The sequence below is a fragment of the Uranotaenia lowii genome, chromosome 1, assembly GCF_029784155.1.
Source record: "Uranotaenia lowii strain MFRU-FL chromosome 1, ASM2978415v1, whole genome shotgun sequence".
NCBI lineage: Eukaryota > Metazoa > Arthropoda > Insecta > Diptera > Culicidae > Uranotaenia > Uranotaenia lowii.
In genome coordinates this window covers 13,824,050-13,845,411 of record NC_073691.1, presented here as the reverse complement: position 1 = coordinate 13,845,411, position 21,362 = coordinate 13,824,050, and the positions used below count along the sequence as shown (strand labels likewise).

The following is a 21,362-nucleotide window of genomic DNA, read 5'->3' as shown; positions in this document are numbered from 1 at the left end:
TTAATTTAAATTTTTTGCAGCAACTGGGGTTTTTGGAAAAAAAAAATTTAAAATATTAAACAGTGTTGCCAAAAATGTATATTTTTTTTAAGTCGTATTTTATCCATAAAGGCTTTTTTATGGTTTGCCAAAACTTAGTTCGAAGCCTAAAAAGGCTAAAATTTTCACGCTGAATCCAAACCGGTCTCATTCTAATACCTTTATTGAAAGCCAGCTAGAAGCCGTTGAAAGATTTTGGAATCCGAATGCTTACTACCGGTGCGGTGGCGAGACGTACGGAACGGACGATGATGGATCTCTGTTTTGAAATTTGATTCACGATTTCGACGACGGACGTCGAGAGCATTCGCAGGTGTAACAAATCAAATTCGTTGCTCCATACTCGGATTTCATTTGCATAGCGATTCGATTTCTTCGCTTTCGATCACACAACACAGGTTGATATTTATTGCTGCATTGGTTCAACATATTACCGCGCTCTTTCGAGGTATATTGCTTTGCGGATTTTTCCTCGGTTCTTAGTTTTATGATTATTGGATTTTGCAAATGTGGAACGATTAATTTTATTCGGGCCTTTCAATTCGAGCTATTCGGCCTGAATATTTGGGACTTTTTTGAAGGAGCCGCGTGTTCTATTTTGAGAAATTCCTTGATGGTTTTTGAAAATAAAATCTATCATACCTGTATTAAATAACATCCAACCTCAATGATCGCCATACGCCATACTCCAAATTTAATTTAAAGGCAAATTATAAAAAAAACTCAACTTTTGCAATTGATTAAATTGCCACGATGCTTTACTCTAAATAAATTTTCTCCTCCCATCCCACACATACACCCGAGGGAGAAGCCAATGGTTCTAATTTACCCCACTTCAAATTGGGTTAGTGCCAGTGCACTTCCTGAAATGGCGCGAAAAGGAACACTTTTCGAAACAATATTGTTGTGTTTTGCTCAACTTTTTTTTCTCATCAGTTATTATCATGACTATGTATTACTATGGGTTTGCTACCGAGCAACCGGATGAATGCACGTAAATCGATATTGTTTACATTGTTGGGCGTGCAAAAGGGCGGTGACGGGTGAGCAGAAGTAAATGAGAAAAAAAACTCGACCACTTACTAACCGAAACGACCATTAGAGTGCTTCAAAATTGGTTGGTAAATCACCGGTGTTTTCCAGATTTAATTTTAAACACTAACATAATTTTGGAGAAAATATGTACATTGGAAACATTTTTGATAGAAAAGTTTCGGAATTCATCCTTAGAATGTCAATATATTATGGGATGGTTAAAAATAAGTGAACCCTAGGGTAAACTAGGTTAAATGTAATGTTTACACTAGTAAAACTTTGAACAATTTGGAAGATCTTCTAAAACTAAAATGATTATGAGAAAGATGAAATGAAAGTAAGAAGACCATGAGAAGTATTTAATAGATTTTAATTGAATTTCGAAAATTACACTTTCAACTTGTTTCACCTGGAAGATCATTGATGTTTACCCATGTAGAAAAATATTTCACCCAAAAGAGTGTTGCATTTCCTTTTGAGTATTTACTGGCCTTGTCTCATTTAGTAAAAAAAATGATTTTTTTTTAAATATGAAATTAGATTGTACCAACTTAAACTACGACAATATGCAACCTGCCAACAATATCATCGCCATCTCTATCATCACTCTACCGATGGTTGTGATCAGTTGGACTTGCTGTGTGTGGAAATTTCATCAACGCCTCGACCCACCCTTTTTTAACAGAGGAAGGAAGAAAGATAGGTAGGTATTTGTTTTGGTGTCTAATGACTGCCAGTAGTTTGACGTGGGCACAACAAAATGACATTAACACGAATAGCGTAGAACTTTATCCTGCAGCTTTCATAATGTTTGGACAGGCAACAACAACAAATGCAACAAACTATCGAACTGTGCATTTCTTATGGTTTCTTTTGGTGTGGTCACTTGACTCGATTCCATGACTGGACAAATGGTTGGTTTCGAGTGAACAACTGTGTAACTAAATATACCATAAAGAGAAATGTACCTACGGCTACGTGTATCTTACGCTCAGGAATGCACTTGCCAGGAATGCGTATCACTCACCATCATCATATGATTGCACACGCCATTTACAGTCGCTTGAAATTATCTGACCTAGATCCTAGAGCGAACGATTTATCTGCATCTGGGGTACTTAGTCATTGGATGTGCATCGTCAACTTTTTATGGGGTTGCATCTCGAAGTTCTGAGTTTATCTTATTGGAAACGTTTTTGATTGACAACGACTAAATCGAATTCTGAAGGTCCTTTCAAGGACTGTTTTATTTTCAGAAAACTCTTAAGACACCTAAACGACAGAAAAGTACCGAATGTTAAGGCCAATTATAATGATGTTACGGTCAAAAACGATTTGAGCTAAACACGCCATCTCTTTATGCTTAAGGCTGCCGGTATTTTGAAAATAATGAAAATTGTTAGACGTCTTCGTTCAATATAGTAAAAATTTATCAAAAAATGTAAACATTTCCTACAGATTTCTACTCTCGTTCTAAAAAGTCAAATAAGCTAAAAATATCAAATCTTTGCAAAAAATTTAAATTGAAATATGGGAGAGATTAGTAAATATCATTAAATTGAGAGAGATTTACTAAAATTCAACAATTTTGACTAAATCAAAGCAATCGCAAATTCCCTTTAATTCAACCAAAGTAACAATATTTCGATTACTTTGATTCCGTAGTATAATTCAACCAAGTTGACACACATATTAGAGAACAGGTGGTAATGACGGGTATGTTTTTCTCAGCAGCAAAATTTAAAATAGATAAAATTTTCAAAAATTAACGTTAAAAGTGAAGTGAATCGAATTGTGTGGACCTGAATTTTACGGATTGGATAACGTACCTGCATTGAAATGGAACATGGCCGGAAGAGCTTTCCGGAGAAGCTTAATTCAAAATCATGGCAGATTCAGCAGTTAATCGCTTACAAGTTTCCTCTGGATGTATCCCAGTCCCATTTGGCGCAGTAATGGTCGTTTTATGGTGAGATCTGTCCATTTAAATAAGGTTCATTTCTAAGAAGTGTTGAATACTTTTGTTAGTTTAAACTACATCACTTTTCCTTATTCATCAATACTATCTACCAAGTAGGATTTCCAATAAAACGAATAACCTTTCCCTTTCCTGTCTGAAAAAGCATCTTTATATGTAGGGTCGTATGAGTTCTCTGCATCTGAAAAGTTGATTTAGCTGTTCAGACTATCCCTATATGATTACATTGACTTGCCACGGTGTGCATTGTGGTACCACACTGATTCTCAATAACAACACTTGAAATGAGTATTGAATCCAGGTACTCATTTTGGCATCTTGTGTTGGGCTTGATTATTAGTTGTACCTCGTGTATCAGCCAATGCTAGATGTGTGTAGTCACCCTATGCTATGCTAAGTTGACACACATATTAGAGAACAATTTTGACAATTTGGCACCATTTTCAAGATTTAGGAAAATGAAAAAAAAAAAATAAAATTTCGAGCTGTCCACAGTGGAAATACAGACCCCAACTAAAAATCACAAAAAAAAACAACTTAAAAATTATGAAGAATGACAAAAACAACAAATATGACGAAACAAAACAAGCATTATGAACTAAACAACAACAGAGCAAAGTGCATCCAAAACATGATAATAAATTAATAGAAAATAACTAAAAATGGTCGGAAATTCACTAAAAATAACGTTGATGAAAATAATAATAGTTATTTAAAAAAAAAAGAGAAAAAAATCTTTCGATTTTGGCAACACAAAATGTTTGAGCATGTAGCCAAAATCGAACGGGATCTGTACATACAAAAGACTAAAATGAGAAAAAATAATAAAACCCGATTTAATACACTTAACAGTGGATTGGAGGCTTTCTTACAGAGTGTAAATTATCTTTGGAAACATATGACACAATGATGGATACCTTAAACCTGAATTATATATGATTAATCTATGAAAAAGATAATGATCAAGGAAAATCGATAGCAAAAATTACCACACTCAATATTAAAAAAAGGTGGCCAGTACGTTTTTTTGGGGGATAAGCGAACTGATATTTAACGAATTCATTTACTATCAAAATATTTCAAACTGTTTAAGTTTGAGAGCAACATTTCTCGACGCTCACTAGTGGTCAAGGGGTTATCCGCCTGAACTTTCATGATAGATGGCGTGTGATCGATTCTCGGCTGTTTGATGAACTTTTTTGTCAAATTATCGATCACCACTGTAATAATTTTAGCGATTGCTGGCTACTGCTGCTGAGCAAATGACTACCTTTTTTGGAGCCTATACATAAGCATGATATTTATTATGCAATAGAACAATTTTAAACATTTTTTTTTAAGATATGACCTACAGGAAAAAAATCCAATTTTTTGATACTAAATTCATCAAAATCGTGAAACCTAGAATAGGAGTTAATGTGGTAAGAACGTTTTAATGGAACATACAAATCCACGGACATCTTCGTAACTCGTCGAGCTGAGTCGATTGGTATATATAAAGTGGGGTCTTGGACCCTTAATTAATGATATCCCCAACTGACCATTCGCTATGCCTTTCTGTAAGAAAGCCAAAACATATTGTAGAATGAGAAAAATAGCAAATATGACTTTAAAAAAAACCAACATTATAAACAAAAAAAAACTGCTAAATGGATCAAAAACATATATACTGAAAATTATGTTAACGAAAATAATAAAAGTTTTTATGAAGGAATAAATGAAAAAAAAAGTTGAGGGGAAAAACCGTTTGGTTTTGGCAACATCCGATTTTGGCAACACAAAATGTTCGGGCATGTTGCCAAAATCGAATGAGGTCTGTAATTAAGAAAAAGATTTTACAAAAAAAATTCCAGCATGCCAAAATTGTCGAAGGTTCTTAAAACAATCAAAATAGATAAAATCTTTACAAAAATGCTTAAACCTAATGGTTTGAATAATTTGAACAATTTCGGATATTTTTGCACAAATTAAGTCAAATTCACAATTGACAATAGAAGACAGTTTTCGAAAGTTTAACAACAATTATTTAGGACAGTTTTTTTTAGTTTAATTTATTTAAAAAAGCTAATATACAATAATTATCCAGCCTGACATCCTAAGCTAATCTTTCTCTTTCCACATACATTTAAAAGCAATTCAAACGATCTTCAAATTCTTTTTCATAAACTTCTTGATTCTCCCATCTCAACTTGCGTATTTATCTTTTTAATTGATACTATGAAGCATTCGGGAAAAAAATTAAGCAATGTGTCATTGCTTTGCTAGAAAACCACAGAGAAGCTTTTTCGTTCTTATTATTCGAGTCCACTTCTTTTAAGAGAAGATCCTCTAAATTATAAACTTTTAATTCACATATTTTCCAGATCATTTCTTTTATCCAATCCAACACTTTTTTAGCAAGCCTGTGTGTGATAATTATTATCTGCAATGGAGCACCTTAGACAATTACCATTAACCGAATTTCTAACACCATGAGCAAAAAGCTTCTCTCAATTTGGTACAATATCGTTAAAGAACAAAAAATCCTAGTTCAGTCCTCAGATGATGAATATTTTTGGAGACAATTTTTCCAAATTATATCTTAGTATAATATGATCTAACTTTACTTTTGGGACAATATTTTTTCTATTTAGTATATCTGTATATATCTGAGCGCATTCGACTAAATCTGGGTTTATAACTACTTTATAACTATACTTTTATTTACTTCAATAATGTTTCTAAAAGAAAAAGGAAGTAGGGAAGATAAGGGCATAACGAGCACCCAGGGCATAATGAGCACTCTTTTTTCTAAAAAAGTACGTATTTTTTAAAAAAAATTATGTGAGGATTTGTTTCGTACTATCTATAGTATTAATTTTTCATCAAAAAAGAAATATCCTTTTCATCTTTACAGAAATATAAAAAAATAACCAGCTAGGTTCTCAAGTGATGAAAATATTATAATTTTTGAGCACCACCAAATAAGCTTTTATGACCTTTAAATCATCTTGATCTGAAATGTACGCACTGCAACATGATTTACACATTGTTTCTCAATTTTCACTATCATAAAAATTTTGATTTTTTACTTTAATCAATTTTAAACCGCGTTTTTACTTAAATTTGTTGACTCGGGGCGATCAGAGCACAATCAATCAGGGCACGATGAACGCCTCTTCGACACCTTACCAATAGGCCAAATCGTCAGATGAAACAAGTCAAGCTGTAGCTCTATTATTCAGTTGACTTCATCGAGTCGAATTCGCTGCTAGATTCCCCGCCAGAAAACGTTCATCGTGTCCCGATTAATGTTGCTTATACTGCCCCAGGAGGGTTCTCATTATGCCCCTACAGTGACTGGTTTTCAGCTTTCGGCAAAAAATTTTAAAATGCATCTACTTTTTCAAGTTTCATCCAATTAGGCAATAGACTATTTGAGTGTCTGAAAACGAAACAATGATGTTATTCACATATTATAGCTGTTCTCTATAGTTAAATAAGCGTTTTCCTTAAGGTGGCCGTTATGCCCTTATCTCCCCACATGGGGTTTAGGATAACTTAGAATGCAACTTTTTGTCATTATGTTGTTTGTATTTTTAGTCTTTAAATTTTTCGCAAATAAAGCCATTATTTAAGATTTATGATTTACAAGACTCAAATCTCCATCAGTACAGCTTAAATATAATTGATCCCTATTTACCTTAAAAATTTATCCAGGCCACAAAAATTTTCCGACTTCTTCCGATTCATGTTAATAGAAAATATACTTTATATTTTTGATATTTCGATCATAATTTAAATTAATAATATCCAAAATTTTACTGCAAAATTCAACACCTAAAATTTTCAAAGAGTTAACTTCCTTAATCAGTTGGGGTTCTAGATAGCATTTTTTTTTGTTTCGATTATAGTCGTTTTACCATCATTATGGCATTCGCGACTTTTTCAACGTTACAGTTGGCGGATCGTTATTGAAAAACTTATCCGGTACAACTGTGTTCGATGTTTACTCTTGGGCTCGAACTTGCGGACATCTGCTCAGGAGGCAATAGACTTGCCAACTGAGCTATATCACAAGCCCAATACTAGATAGCATTTGTTTAATCTATAAAATATTGATTTTTTTTTTAAATTGATTTTAATCCTACCTAAAGTTTCAAAATTTTCAAAACAGCAATTTGGCAAGTCAAATTCATCATCATTTTTTTTTTTAAATGTTGATATCGTCAGCATAGGCATAGTTTTATCAAACTTATTATATATCAAAATTCCAGAAATTTCTTTGTCAATTTCCCTGCTAAGAAAAATTGACAAAGAATATATAAAATATATAAAACGAATAGAAGCATACTCAAGAGGCATTCTTGTCGAACAGAACACTTGGTTCTAAATTCATTAGTCATAAATCCGTAAAATAAATTTTTTGATGAAGCTTCTTAGCTTTAGATAATTTCGATTTTTTTCAATTTTTTTTCTATTTCGAGCAATTCCGTTCATTACAAGCTATTTGTAAGCTTAGTCAGCACGTATGTTTACCATATTTTTTTCCTTCTCGCCGAGTGATTTTAGTGGGACATTAGTAAGTAACCATATGAGAAAAAACGAAAATACACAAGACAAATTATTATAATTACTAAAAACAGTTAGATCTACCAAATCAAGCATCGAGTATGACCAATTTAGCATTACGCGTTAGCGTGCCATCGTGCTTGAATTGTTAGCTTTCAACTATTTTTGGTACGTTTTGACTTATTTATCTTTTGAATTTTGATGACTTTATTTCTTTTTTTTTCATGAATAACTTTGAAGCATTTAATTTCAAGTCATTTGGCATCAACATTAAAATTCCAATTTTCCTATTTCTTTAAGTCCTCCCTTTGGTATTTTTTGAGGGTCAAAAACTCGAAACCTTGAGCGCTTTGGGACACTCTTAAATAAAGTCCAATCCAATTGAGCTGAAATTTTGCACAGGTCAGTTTTTGAGTGATTCTACAAAATGTATACGGTCGGTTTTCAAAATTCGAAATTACTCTTTTTGCCGCCTGCCTACTGTACATTCGACTGAGTCAATTCGGGGTCTTTTTTTAATTTCTTAAACCCTGGGGTCTGTCTTCAAAGATTTGTCCTCATCCATGACTTTTTTACAGAATGTTCAAGAAACGTTCATATGAGTAAATTTTGATTTTTAGGTTTGTATGGGAAAATTCAATATTATGTTCAAAAAAATCAATATCATTTTAATTTTTTTGCCAATTTATAAATTCTTTGAAGGAAATTTCCCACTAAGCAACTTTGTTCAAGACCGTAACTTTGTATATAATGAGGCAAAAAGTTATTATTTGTGAAATAGGGGTAACTCTAATGGTATTGAAAAATAAAAATTACTTCACCGCTCATTTCAACACCTTCATCTGACTCTAATCTTCTATCTTCTGTGCGGAAAAAATTGATGAAAACCTCGTTTGATTTTGGCACGGTTTGATTCGGCAACACAAAGTTGTGCGAAAAGGGCCATTTTAAATTTGAAACGTAATATCAGTGATAATCAAAACTTGCAAAATAGTTGATGGTCAGAATTTTCATGAAGACATTCCGTTACCTCTACAAAAAAGATGTAGGCTATATATTAGGTAGGTACTTGTATTATTAATATAGGTACATTTTTATTTTTTTCCCTTGGGCAGTGTTAGCCGCCTGAAGTTAAACTTCTCTCAGGCCTCTTCTCCAACAGGCGTAAAGACCTGTCAAAACAATTTCAACAATTAATTTACAATATTATTCCACAATATGTAAGAACACTTCAGTGAGCGAGATGACGCTCTGTGATGAAGTGCTTAGCACTAAAGCTAAACGAGAGTTAACATATGTATTAAAGGTCACAAATAAACTAAAAAGGGAAAATGTTTTATTTTTATCAGCTTTTTTCGGTAATTACTGGATTAAATTCTACAATTTTATCATTTTTGAGTTTCTTCAAATTTTAGGTTTATTTTTTTAGAACAGAGGCTAAGTTAAAACATTTTTCCAGTTACTCTGGAGCATACCAAATCACCGAAATATATGCACAGGTCAACTCTGTCAAAAATTCCTGATTTTTTGAGGATTTCCTGACTTTTTCCGATGAATTTTTAATCCCGACTTTCCCGAATGAGTAGCCACCCAATTCATAAAAGCTTAAGTTTGTTGTATTCTTGATGTTAATCCGAATAAGAAACAAAATCCACCCACAATTTTTTTTGTTTTGGACTTCTTAACTAATATTTTATTAAATTCAAAATATTACATCAAAAAGTTCAAAAGCTTGTTTGAGTTAGAAAAAAATTTGAGCTTGTTAATTCATAACATACTTTCACCCTCAAAATCCATTTCTAAGATCTTTTATTTAGATGCATTTAACCCGCTATGTCGCATTTAGGAGTAGTTTCTTCTACTTAGTTTGTAATTTCATTACTTACAGATGAGAAAAAACTAACTCTTATTTGACAAAATTTGAAAAAAATTTAAAGATAATTGTTAAAGTTCAATGTTTTCAATTCTGTTAAGGTTTGTTTAGTTCTAGATAAGAAGTGCAAATTTGTACCAAACATTCTACATAATGAGTACGATATTGGAATTCCGAACATTTCGAACATTTTTCAGGTCTGGAATATGAGCTCTAAAATAAAAGTTTTAAGTTTCAATGTTTTTTTTTATTTTTTAGTTTCGAAGTTTCAGTTCCAAACGTTGAGTTCTATTTTATGATTTCTGCTTTCGGTTACTCTTATATTGAATGCTGGATTCTAAATCTGAGTTATAAGTTCTAAGTTGAGTTGTGTGTTCAACTTTCTTAGTTCTGAGTTCTAGCTCTTGAGCTTTTAGTTCTCAAATCTATGCTCTGAGTTTGAATTTCAGTTACGAGTTTTGAGTTTCTAGTTGTGGTAAGTTGTTTGTAGCACTTATTTTGAATTTTCGTTTTGAGTTTTGATTTCCGCAATCAGAACTGTAAATTCTGTATTCATTTGTTCAGTTCCAAACCCAAAGCCAATGTTTATATTTTGAGGGATAAGAATATTATATCATATATTGAAGGGATAAGAAATAATTATACATTAGAGCCGACTAAAATTCGTTCAAAATCATTTTAAAATAGTTTGGTATGTATGTATTGAGATCAAGTATCGCTCCAACTACAAATGCCTGGCTCGATCATCGAATCGTTTCCAAGAAATATTCTCACCACCCAAATAACTCCTATCGATTACATCGAGACAGAAGTCTGGAAACACAATCAAAAATACTTGCCCTGGTGATGGCGACGATGATATTTCCGGCGCTTTAATTTTCTGCCTGCCCACACAACAAACATAATCGAATCAAAATCGCGAGAACGCCAAAATCACGCAATCCAAAAATCCGAAAAATCCCCATAATTCCGAGATGAAAAATAAGGGAGAGAGATCCAAAGAAAAACCTCGACTCTTAGTGCTAAATCGTGATGAAAATCCAATCAAGCGGAAAGCGGGCCCATTTCATTCCGGTTTCAACAACAATAACAATCGAAGAAAGAAAACCACCAATCACAAGAAAGAGGAGAAAACGAAAAAAAAAAAGATTTCCATCAAATCCAATCTACACTTTTGTGGAAAATGCTCGGCGGCTTTATCAGCCACTCGAGAAAATTCAATCTTATTCAGCCCAGAATCCTCAATCAGCCAGCATTTCCATTTTTTTTTGAGGTTATGTTCCGCCCTGCTGCTAGATAACGAAAATTGGAACCTATCCACTTACCGTGAAATGTTCCGCCGAGTTGTAGTCCTCGTCGAGGTAGACCCGGATCCGATTGTAATCTGCCAGCTCGGCCGATTCGCACAGATTCTTGATGAACTCCTGCACGTACTCCATCGATTTTTCGTACGTCTTGCCGCCGACTTCCTGCAGGTGCAGGGCGATAAAGGCGGGCCGCTGGGTGGCCACGTGCCTCAGAAACTCTTTGATCCATATCTGGAGCAGCCGGGAGGGCTAGAAAGGAATGGGAAGAAAGCAAAAAAAAAAGATTAAATTATTACCGGTAGAATTGAAGATTATCCCGAAAGATCTCTCGGGAATAAATTTAACCAAAAGCGCATAAATAGTTAAATTCAGCAAAAGGTCGCGGGAGGTAACTCGTAGAACGGGATTTACGGCAATGATATTTATGTAAGAATTATTGCACATTACCTAACAATTGAATCACGGTCACAAATTTTTATGACGCTCTTCCAGTTACGCATTGTTCGGTCATGTTATGGGATAATCCCTGGACGCGCCATATGCGAAAGAGCCTATTTGTACAAAATCTCATTAATTTAATCTAAGAAGTAACAAAAGAGCTGAATTTAAGAATTTTACTTTTATTCCAGCATAATAAAATTCACTTTAGAAATCATGTAAACTGTTTAATGTTCTTGCAATAATTGCAATGAAATAAATCTAAATTAAACTCGTCAAAGGATTCATTTGAAATTATGATTCGACAGTAATACGCCTTTATTGTTTATGAATGAAAGTTTGATACCTGTTCAACGTGAAAGAATATTAATTGTTGTTTAACCAAAATACAATCTCTATCATCCTTACGTTGAAGTAAAATAAACTCTCACATTACCGCTTTTTCAACTTTATTAACGAAGATGCCGTTACAGTGATACTTGCCTTGCAAAAATCATTTTACTTTTTTCAAATGTTATTCCTTATTCTGTCTATATTAAATTTTTCTTAACATGTATTTTGTGCTAGTTTCGTTTTCTTTATTTTGCTATTTTTTGCCTTATAATCTTTTGCTTTTTATTGTTTGCTTCTAGTTTTGTTACATAAGTCAAGCTTTTCTTGATTTTTTTTTTATTTCAATTCAATTTAATTTTGAACTTAGTTTTTTTCTGTGTTTTTGCTCTTCTCATATTTTTAATTATTTTTATTACAATTTCGAGGGTGATGCAAATTATTAGAGACACATGAGATATCAAAGAAAGAACGAAAATAAGCCGTAAATATCATGATCTTATTCGAAAAAAAAAATACAACGGCTCACCGACAGGACTTGACCCCGCCCTTTTCGTTTCAATCTAACGCCGCGTTAGTTAATTACACCACGGTGAACGTGACCAAAGAAATTCCAGTATGCGTACATGTCGAGCTCCATCAGTCGATTGCTGGATCTTCTATCGGTACAGTCCATGTATGTATATTTCGAATGTGCTCTTTGCTCACTATTGCTCGCTCTGTTGTTTCTCTATCACTACCCATCGAATCGGGATTTTAGCCGAGCTCGCACATTTTTCATTAGTTTTCCAGTTTTCAAAAAGTATTATTTTTTTCTTTTTTTTTTCATGTTACATTACTTTTTTCTATCCTAAAAAAATTAAATATTTCTCCATTTTTTGTAATTGTTCCTTCAATTTTTTCTAAAATTATTTCCCATTGTTCTCTCCTTTTTTTTCAATTAATTGTCGATTTTTTTTTAAATTTTCTCATTTATTTTATTTATTTCTCCATTTTAACAACAAACCAAAAGGGAACGATTTTGATTTTTCCTCTACCTTTTCTAATTTATATCTATCTCTATATTTATTTTTCAATACCTATTTTTTACTTTTTCGTTAATTTTCTCTACATTATTTTTGTAGGCCCGAATGACCAGAGGAGTTGAAATGTAATAGAAGTCTACATTGGTTAATTTTCATTTTTTAAATTATTTATTTTAATTTCTCGACTTTTTTCTTGTTTCAGTATGTTTTCTCTAAATTGTGTTACAAGCTTTTTTTCTACCATTTTTTTCTTATTTTTTACTTTCATTTTTTTATTTGTTTTAATTTTTTTTCCTTTTTTATTTTTTTTCTATTTATAAGAAGAGAAATCACCGTGAATTTGTTTTATGAAATTAATTTGCGGCTTTATCGGCGAGGGTTAAAGAGTTGAAATGAAAGACGGATAGAAGATCAGAAGAAAATTTTAAGGTGGTAAAAAGAGCGAAGAGCATTTGGAATAGAAGCTTGACCACATACTAAATTCTTTGTCCCGCACCAATGAAATGTATTGAAGAAGTAGTACCCAATAGAGGAGGCACTACATTTTTCGATACAGTTAAATATGGATGGTTCGACCGCCATGTGAGCGCACATGTGTCGAACGGTCCGTTCGTACCTCTATTGGGTACTACTTCTTCAATACACTTAATTGTGGTCAAGCTTCTATTCCAAATGCTCTTCGCTGTTTTCACCACCTTAAAATTTTATTCTGATCTTCTATCCGTCTTTCATTTCAACTCTTTAACCCTCACCGATAAAGCTGCAAATTAATTTCAATTTTTTTATTTTTAAATTTTGTTTTAATTTTTAAAATTTTTTTTAAAATTTATATTTTTTTTTATTTCAATTCATAACTTTTATTTTTTTTTTCAACTTTCATTAATTCTTTTCAATTATTTTATTTTTATCCATTTTTTTAAAAACTATTTTTTATTTTCTATTTTTTAAAAAAAAATTTTATATATTTTTTCAATTTTTTATTTTTAACTTTTTTTTATTTTTTTATATTTTTTCAATTTTTTATTTTTAACTTTTTTTTTATTTTTTACTTTTTTAATGTTTTTTTTTTTTAATTTCTTTTTTGTGTTATCTTTTCATATTGTTTTATTCTTTTCTATTTTTTTATTGATTTATTTTTTTCAATTTTTTAGCAATTTTTTAATTTTTTCTCATTTATAATTTAAATTTTTTTCAATTTTTTTTTATTTATTTTTAATTTTTTTATATTTATCGAATTTTGTTATTATTTTTCAATTTTTTATTTTTTTCAATTTTTAATTTTTTTTAATTTTATTTTTATTTTTTCAATTTTTTTATTTATATCAATTTATTTATTTGTTTTCAATTTTTTTTATTTTTTTCGATTTTTTTATTTTTTTTTTTTCATTTTTTTTATTTTTTTCCAATTTTTAAAATTTTTTTTTTTTTATTTTTTATTTATTTTAATTTTTTTTTATTTTTTTCCATTTTTTTTCAATTTTTTTTTATTTATGTTCAATTTTTTTTCCATTTTTTTTAGTTTTTTTATTATTTTCATTTTTTTATTTTTTTCCAATTTTTTTTATTTTTTTCCATTTTTTTTTCATTTTTTTTTTTCATTTTTTTTTTTTATTTTTTCCATTTTTTTTATGTTTTTTCAATTTTTTTCTTTTTTCCTTTTTTTAAATTTTTAAATTTTTACTTCTTTTTTTTATTTTTTTTTACCTTTTTTCCATTTTTTTTAATTTTTGTTTATTAACTTGTTTTAAGTTGAAGCCATATTTTTTTCTTTTATTAATTTGTTATAGATTTTTTTATCTTTGTTATTTTTTTATGCATATATTTTTTATTTATTTCTTCTTGTATCTTCTGTATTTTTCTATTGTTTTCTATTATTTTTTTTATTTGTTTCTGATTTTTGATTTCTTTGAATTCTCATTTTTCAATTTTTTAATTTCATTTTTTTAATTTGTTTTAATTTAAATTTTTTCAATATTTTACAATTGTAGGTCATCATTTTCTTTTAAATTTATTAATTCTTTCATATTTTTTTCACAATTTTTCTTCCAATTACTGAAAGTATTATATTGCACATTTTTCTTTCTTTTATGTAAGACTTTTTTTCATTAATTTATTCCATCATTTCCATTATTTTCTTGTTTTCATTATTTTTTTCAATTTTTTTTTATTTATATTTTATCCACTTTTTCCATTGATGGTTTTACACATTTTTTATTTATTTTTTTACCCGTTTTTTCACATTTTTTTTGGATTTTTACTATTTTTTTTTTTAAATTTATTCCATGATTTTCTCATTTTTTTTAATAGGGCTTGTGATATAGCTTAGTTGGCAAGTCAAATGCCTCCTGAGCGAATATCCGCGAGTTCGAGCCCAAGAGTAAACATTGAGCATAGTTGTACCAGATAAGTTTTTCAAAAACTGTCCGCCAACGGCAACGTTGATATGAAGTCGCGAATGCAATAAAGATGGTAAAACGACTATAATCATAACAAAAGAAATCATTTTTTTCCTATTTATTTTTATCGTTTTTCTTATGTTTTGGTTTATACTTCATTTTTTTATCATTGTTTTTTTCTTATTTTCTTATTCATTTCATCTCTAGCTTTGTTTGTTTGGCTCCTATATTTTTTTTGGTTCTATTTGGGATATAATTTTTATCCACATACAGTTTGCTATTAATTAATTTATTTTTTAAATTTGAATGTTTTTCTCGATTAGATTTTTGGGTTCTTTTTATTTTTATTATATTTTTGTAAATTTAGATTCTCCTTTTACTTTTAAAGGTTCTTTTTCTGTTCTCTTAATTCGTTTGAATTTTTTTTTTCATTTATAGTATTTTTTTCAATTTTTGTTTTTTTTTACTATTTTGCAACTTTTTTCAACAATTCTTATATTTCATTTGGTTTTGTTAACATGTTTTTTAATTCCTATTCAATTTCTTTGTATATAAGGTATATGTACTATTTTTGCCTCCATAATTTTTCATTTATATGGCTGACCGGGGGAAGCAAAATGCGTTTTTACCAAAAACGAGTTCCCGGGCCAAATTTTGTTCGTTTTGTTGACCCAAAAAATGACCTGTTGAAAATTTGAGACTAACTTGAATTTTAATGTCATTTTTTGTAGAAATCAAATTTTCCATTTTCCTTATTTCACGTAGAAAGAGAGTGACAAATAGCCTTTTTCGAATTTGAAACCAACATTTCAAAAATTCTGTCTTTCTCTTCAACTAAATTAAAGTGAACGACAAAATTTTCGCAGACTTTTAAAATAGGATTAAGCTATAGGTACGTGGGTTTTGATTTGATTGATTACATGGAAGAACACGAAAATTTATTCAGAGAATGTCTCTTGTATAATATCTGTATCTCATAAGATGCAAAAAATTCTTATACATTGAGCTTACTGAAAATTTACTAATAACAACCTTGCCGAGCACCAAAAAGAGGTTCATTCAATGCTCAGAAGATTGAATATATTTACATGAATGTTTCTTTTATGGACAATAAAAATATTTCGAGAGTTACTAAATACCGTCAAACGGGGCATCATGCAAAAGCAGGATTAGATGCAACATTTTTATACAGCAACACTCATTTAATTTTTATTTCAATATACTATAATAAAGTTATCATTGAATGATTACAATTTGATGATGACATAGTTTTTAACATCGTGAAAGAGTTTTTTAAAGTTTTCGATTCTTATAAAAAATTTAAACAATCGTGCAATAAATGTACAATTTTTTACATTTTTCGATGCCGTAAAAAACTTTACCTAGTATGACAGATTGGCTTAATGGTTTCACCTACAAACTTTATGTTGCTTTCATTATTCTATACTAACACTGTTGGGGCATAAATTTTTTTCGGACCATCACCAATTTTTTTTAAATAAATGTTTTTATAATCCATTTAGCTGTCTGGGGCAAAATGCAACAAAATGCAATCAGAACTAAATCTCATAAATCTCGTTTCCATATGCTGGGATATGATTGTTTTGCATTATGCGTTTGTTAACATTAAAATTTCATCCATCCAAAGATTTATTTTCATGATTTAAGCTAAAAGAATATTTTGAAGTATTTTTTACCCCTAAATGTATGCAACAGAATAACACCTATTTCTTTAAAAAAAATTGACAGAAAAAGTGTTAAATTTAATCCGAACAAAACCAAAAATTACTGCAAATGGTGCTTTATGCATTATGACAACACAAATCTATCCAAAACTTTAAATTTTCAGAAGTTTTCATTTGATTTTTCATTAATTACAGAGTTTGTTGCAACTTACCCCTTTTTCTTAGTAGGGTGAAAATCGCATGTTTTTGTAAATTAAAAAATAACTGGTAAGAACAATAATTTTTCTGACTACGCCAGTTTGGTGTCCCATCAACCTTAAAACTTTTGATGTACAAGAGGTATGATTATCTGTAAGCAATAAGATTTTAGAAGCCATTGAAGTTGAAAAGTGTTGCATGTTGCCCCATTTGACGGTACCTAGAAGTTCAGCTTTCTGAAGCCAGCGTTTGCAGAAATTCAACTTGAACTGGGTTTATTATACCCAAGTAACACCGATAGTTTTATTGAACTCCTCAAGCCTCTTATAAACCTTAAACATTATCAAGTAGCCTGCTATAAAACTTTGAATGTTACTTGGGATATGTAACTTTTGGTTACTTGGGTATTCACTTTTGCTTAAAAAATTTCTAATAGATACGAACGTTCTATCGTATTGTATGGAATCCCTCTATCCCACTTTTGAAAATTGTATGGGTCATTCAATACGATAATCCACATCGAACTTGGAAATTTCTGCCCTCCCAACGTAGCGCGCCGGGCGGCAATCGAAGAGGTATTTTTCGGATGACGTTCGCTCGCCGTTTTCGCGGCATCCGAGAATTATAAGCGCATAAATCAGCTGCTGGCTGAGCTCTGGACTGGTACGGATGGAGTTATACAAACAAAACCGATCTACTATAGACGTAGATAGGCAAGTACATATAGGTACGTAGTAGGTATTCAGATATGGAACCGGACTGGGCAAATTAAAGAAGGAGCAAAGCGAAACCGATACAGCACACGCCAATCGAATAAATTTGATCGGCTTGAATCCGTCGGTCGGCTCACCGCGAACGAGACATGGATGACGGTTATGGATATAGAGAGAGAAACTTGGTCCGAGTTACTACTTTCTGTCGCCTGGTGCGTGACCTGTTAATAGGTTCGCTATTGGTTTCATGTTTGATTGATATGACGAGAATTGATATGCGACTCTGAGAGATTATACAACGGAATCGCTAGGGAAACAAATCAAAGATAACTTTTTCTTTGGTCAATTTGGGGACATGTTTGATTGATCCTTAAGTGGTGTACTTTATTATTGATTCCGGTTATAATTTGATTCGGATTTAGTTCAATTGGCTAGGAGATAAATTTTGAGTACGTTGCTATATTATAGCAAGAAGTCTTACAACTGAAATAACTCTCGGATTTTTCACTGGAAAGTCCAAATATTTTAGATCATATAGCTTGCGAATGGTACAAAAAAAATCATTCCATCAATCTATAGTGTCTATCAATATTATCGTTATCAGGGAGGAAACAGAAGCTTATTATACAAACAGGACCCAAATGCTGTATGTCACTGTCACTTTTTCTTAGAGCTAAGTATACTGATATTGATTGAATCAGTTCAACATCAATGATTCATGGATCTCAACAAAAAAATGAGAATAGAATCGTATCAATTTTGATTTATTAGAGTCCTAAATGCTGTTCTAAAACATTTTGTACATTCAGGTTTAGTAACCTTGATTTTAATATTTCCAGTCGTGTTTGTGATCCGTTGAACCAGAATTTATTTATCTCTTTTATGACCGTTTTTTGTACCTTTATGTCATGACTCTTAGGCCTTAATACTTTTGACTTGAAGACCTTTGACCTGAAGACTTTTAGGCTGAAGATCTTTGGCCTGAAGACTGTCATGGTATGACGATCTTGGACCTGAAGATCTTTAGCATAAAGACTGTTGATCTGAAGACATATGAGAGCTGGCTTATATTTCGGTTGGCTTGAAGTCCTTTGCCCGCGCACCTTTTGCCTGAATAGATTAGACCTGAAGACCTTTGGCCTGAAGACTGTTTGCCTTAATGCTTTTCATTTGACGACCTTAAGCCTTTTTATTGAACTATTTTGACCTGAAGCATATTGGCCTTTGACTTGACGATATGTGGCATTAGATTGAGTCGATTTGGGATCATTTTTAAATTTCTCAAACCCTGGGGTCTAAAAGCTTCGTCTTGGTCCAAAACTCATCCTTGATTTTTTGTAGAATTTTTAAGTAACGTTTACATGAGTAAATTTGAACTTTTAGGTTTGTATGGAAAAATTGAATATTTTGTACTGAAAAATCAACATCATTTTTGTTTTTTCTTGTGGAACCGAGCCACCTGATGGATTTTGTGCCAATTTATAAAATTCCTAAAGGAAAGTTTCCGCTGAACAACTTTTTCGAAGACACTAACTTTGTATCTTACTAGACAAAAAAGTTATTAGCTGTTTAACAGGGGTATGTCTTTTCGCATTGATAAACGATAAGTTCAATTGACATTTTTCCATACAAACCTAAAAGTTCAAATTTACTCATGTGAACGTTACTTAAAAATTCTACAAAAAATCAAGGATGAGTTTCGGACCAAGACGAAGTTTTCTAGACCCCAGGGTTTGAGAAATTCAAAATTGACCCCAAATCGACTCTGTCTAATGTGGCATGAAGACCTTTGACCAGTAGATCTTTTAAACACACGAGCACTTTTGACCTGAAGATCTCTGATTTGAACTCGTTTGGCTTGAGGATCAGTAGCCTAAACATCTTTCGCCTGAATATTTTACAGGTCAAAGGTCAAAGGTAATTGAATTGAACACCTTTGACCTAAAGACTATTTGCCTTAATGCATTTGACCTGAGGACGTTTAGCCTGGCGATCTTAAGCCTTCGTTGTTGAACTGTTTTGATCTGGAGATAATTGAACAGGAGACCTTTAACTAAAAGACGTCTGACATGAAGATGTTGAAGACTTTTGACGTGAAAATATTGCATGAAGACCTCCGACCTGAAGACCTTTGACCTGAATGTTTGTTTTAGCATTGATACCTTGATACTATTGGACTTTTGGTTTAAAGATCTTTGGTAGACACCTGTGGCCTGAAGACTACCATGGTATGAAGATCTTGGACCTGAAGATCTTTAGCATAAAGACTGTTGAGCTGAAGACATATGAGAGCTGGTTTATATTTCGGTTGGCTTGAAGTACTTTACCCGTACACCTTCTGCCTGAATAGATAAGACCTTTGGCCTGAAGACTATTTGCCATAATGCTTTTGATCTGACGACCTTAAGCTTGAAGAGCTTTTTTATTTAATTTTTATGACCTGAAGCTCAAGACGTTTGACCTGAAGACGTTTAACTTGAAGACGTTTAGCCAGAAGACCTTTGGCTTGACGACGATTGGCCAGAAAAACTTGACCTGAAGATCTCTGACCTGAACACGTTTGGCTTGAAGACCAATAGCCTAAACATCTTTCGCCTGAATATTCTGCAGGCCAAAGGTCTTCAGATCGAATTGAAGACCTTTGAAGCATTTGATCTGAGGACGTTTAGCCTGGTCTTCGTTGTTTAACTGTTTTGACCTGGAGACAATTGAACAGGAGACCTTTTGCTGGAAGACGTCTTACTTGAAGATGTTGAAGACTTTTGACGCGAAAATATGGCATGAATACCTCTGACTTGAAGACCTTCGACCTTAATAATTTTTTTTGCATAATAACCTTCAGCTGAATACTATTGGACTTTTGGCTTGAAGATCTTTGGTATAGGCAGCTATGGCCTTTTGATCTGAACTTACTTTCTTGTCAATCTCTGGGCAGTATAATTTTGATCATAAGTCCATTGGACTGAGGAATCCTGTGCCTGAATATCTTTGCCATGAAGACCACTGGCGTGAGGTTTCATGGTGCCCTGAGGCTTTTGACTTGTGGGCGTTAAACCAGAAGCCCTTTAGCCTGAAGACATTTGACCTGAAGATATCTGGCCTGGAAAATTTAAACCTAAATGTGGAACATCAAATTCGCGCTGTACCAGCTGAATGGGAGACGATCAACCTGCCTCGCTGAATATCGTAAACTGACTGGCTGTGGCTCACGCACGACACGACACGATAAGACAGGCTCAGTCGTCGTGATTCGTGTGTACGCGTGTAGTGATGTCGATGAAGAGAATACCGACGGAAAAAGGCCTAGCGGCCGAGAGAGTGTGCCGCTCGCAATAATCTGCTACACATCTCCCCTCCACAATAAGGAAAGAAAATTTAAAAAAATGCATTTTTTGGTATCAAAGCTTACCATTCTATTCCTTCCTTTTCCAAATATTTTCGCTCATTATTTTTTTAGAATTCGAAGGGTGGTCCCTTAAAGAGAAGTTGAGAGCCCGTTCCAACTTTTCTCTGTTAAACCTCCCGTCTTCGTCAGTTGAAAATTTTAAGGCAGTTTTGATTTTTTTGATTATAATTTTTTTTTTATGAGTACAACATTATTAGTAACAACACAATATTTTTTTATAATTTAGTGAGGATTTTTTTAGGATAACGGAAAATAGAATGATGTTGAATTTTATCAGTTTTTCCACATCTATCCTTCTACACGAGTATTCATCTGAAAAGTGGTCGAAAACCCCTTAATCTACTATAGTTGCGTAACAGCAACATTGTAGTGTATTTTTTTATTTCTT

The 21,362-nt window shown here is 32.0% G+C and overlaps 1 protein-coding gene across 7 annotated transcripts in view; it reads right to left on the bottom strand.

Moving 5' to 3' along the window:
• Window positions 1–21,362, bottom strand: part of LOC129740150 (inositol polyphosphate-5-phosphatase A) — a 67,378-nt gene that overhangs the window by 37,903 nt on the left and 8,113 nt on the right. For all 7 annotated transcript variants that reach the window (XM_055731756.1, XM_055731763.1, XM_055731759.1 and 4 more), the window contains one exon: window positions 10,802–11,032. In XM_055731756.1, the coding sequence (XP_055587731.1) occupies window positions 10,802–11,032 (231 nt within the window). The remainder of the gene's footprint in view (window positions 1–10,801; window positions 11,033–21,362) is intronic.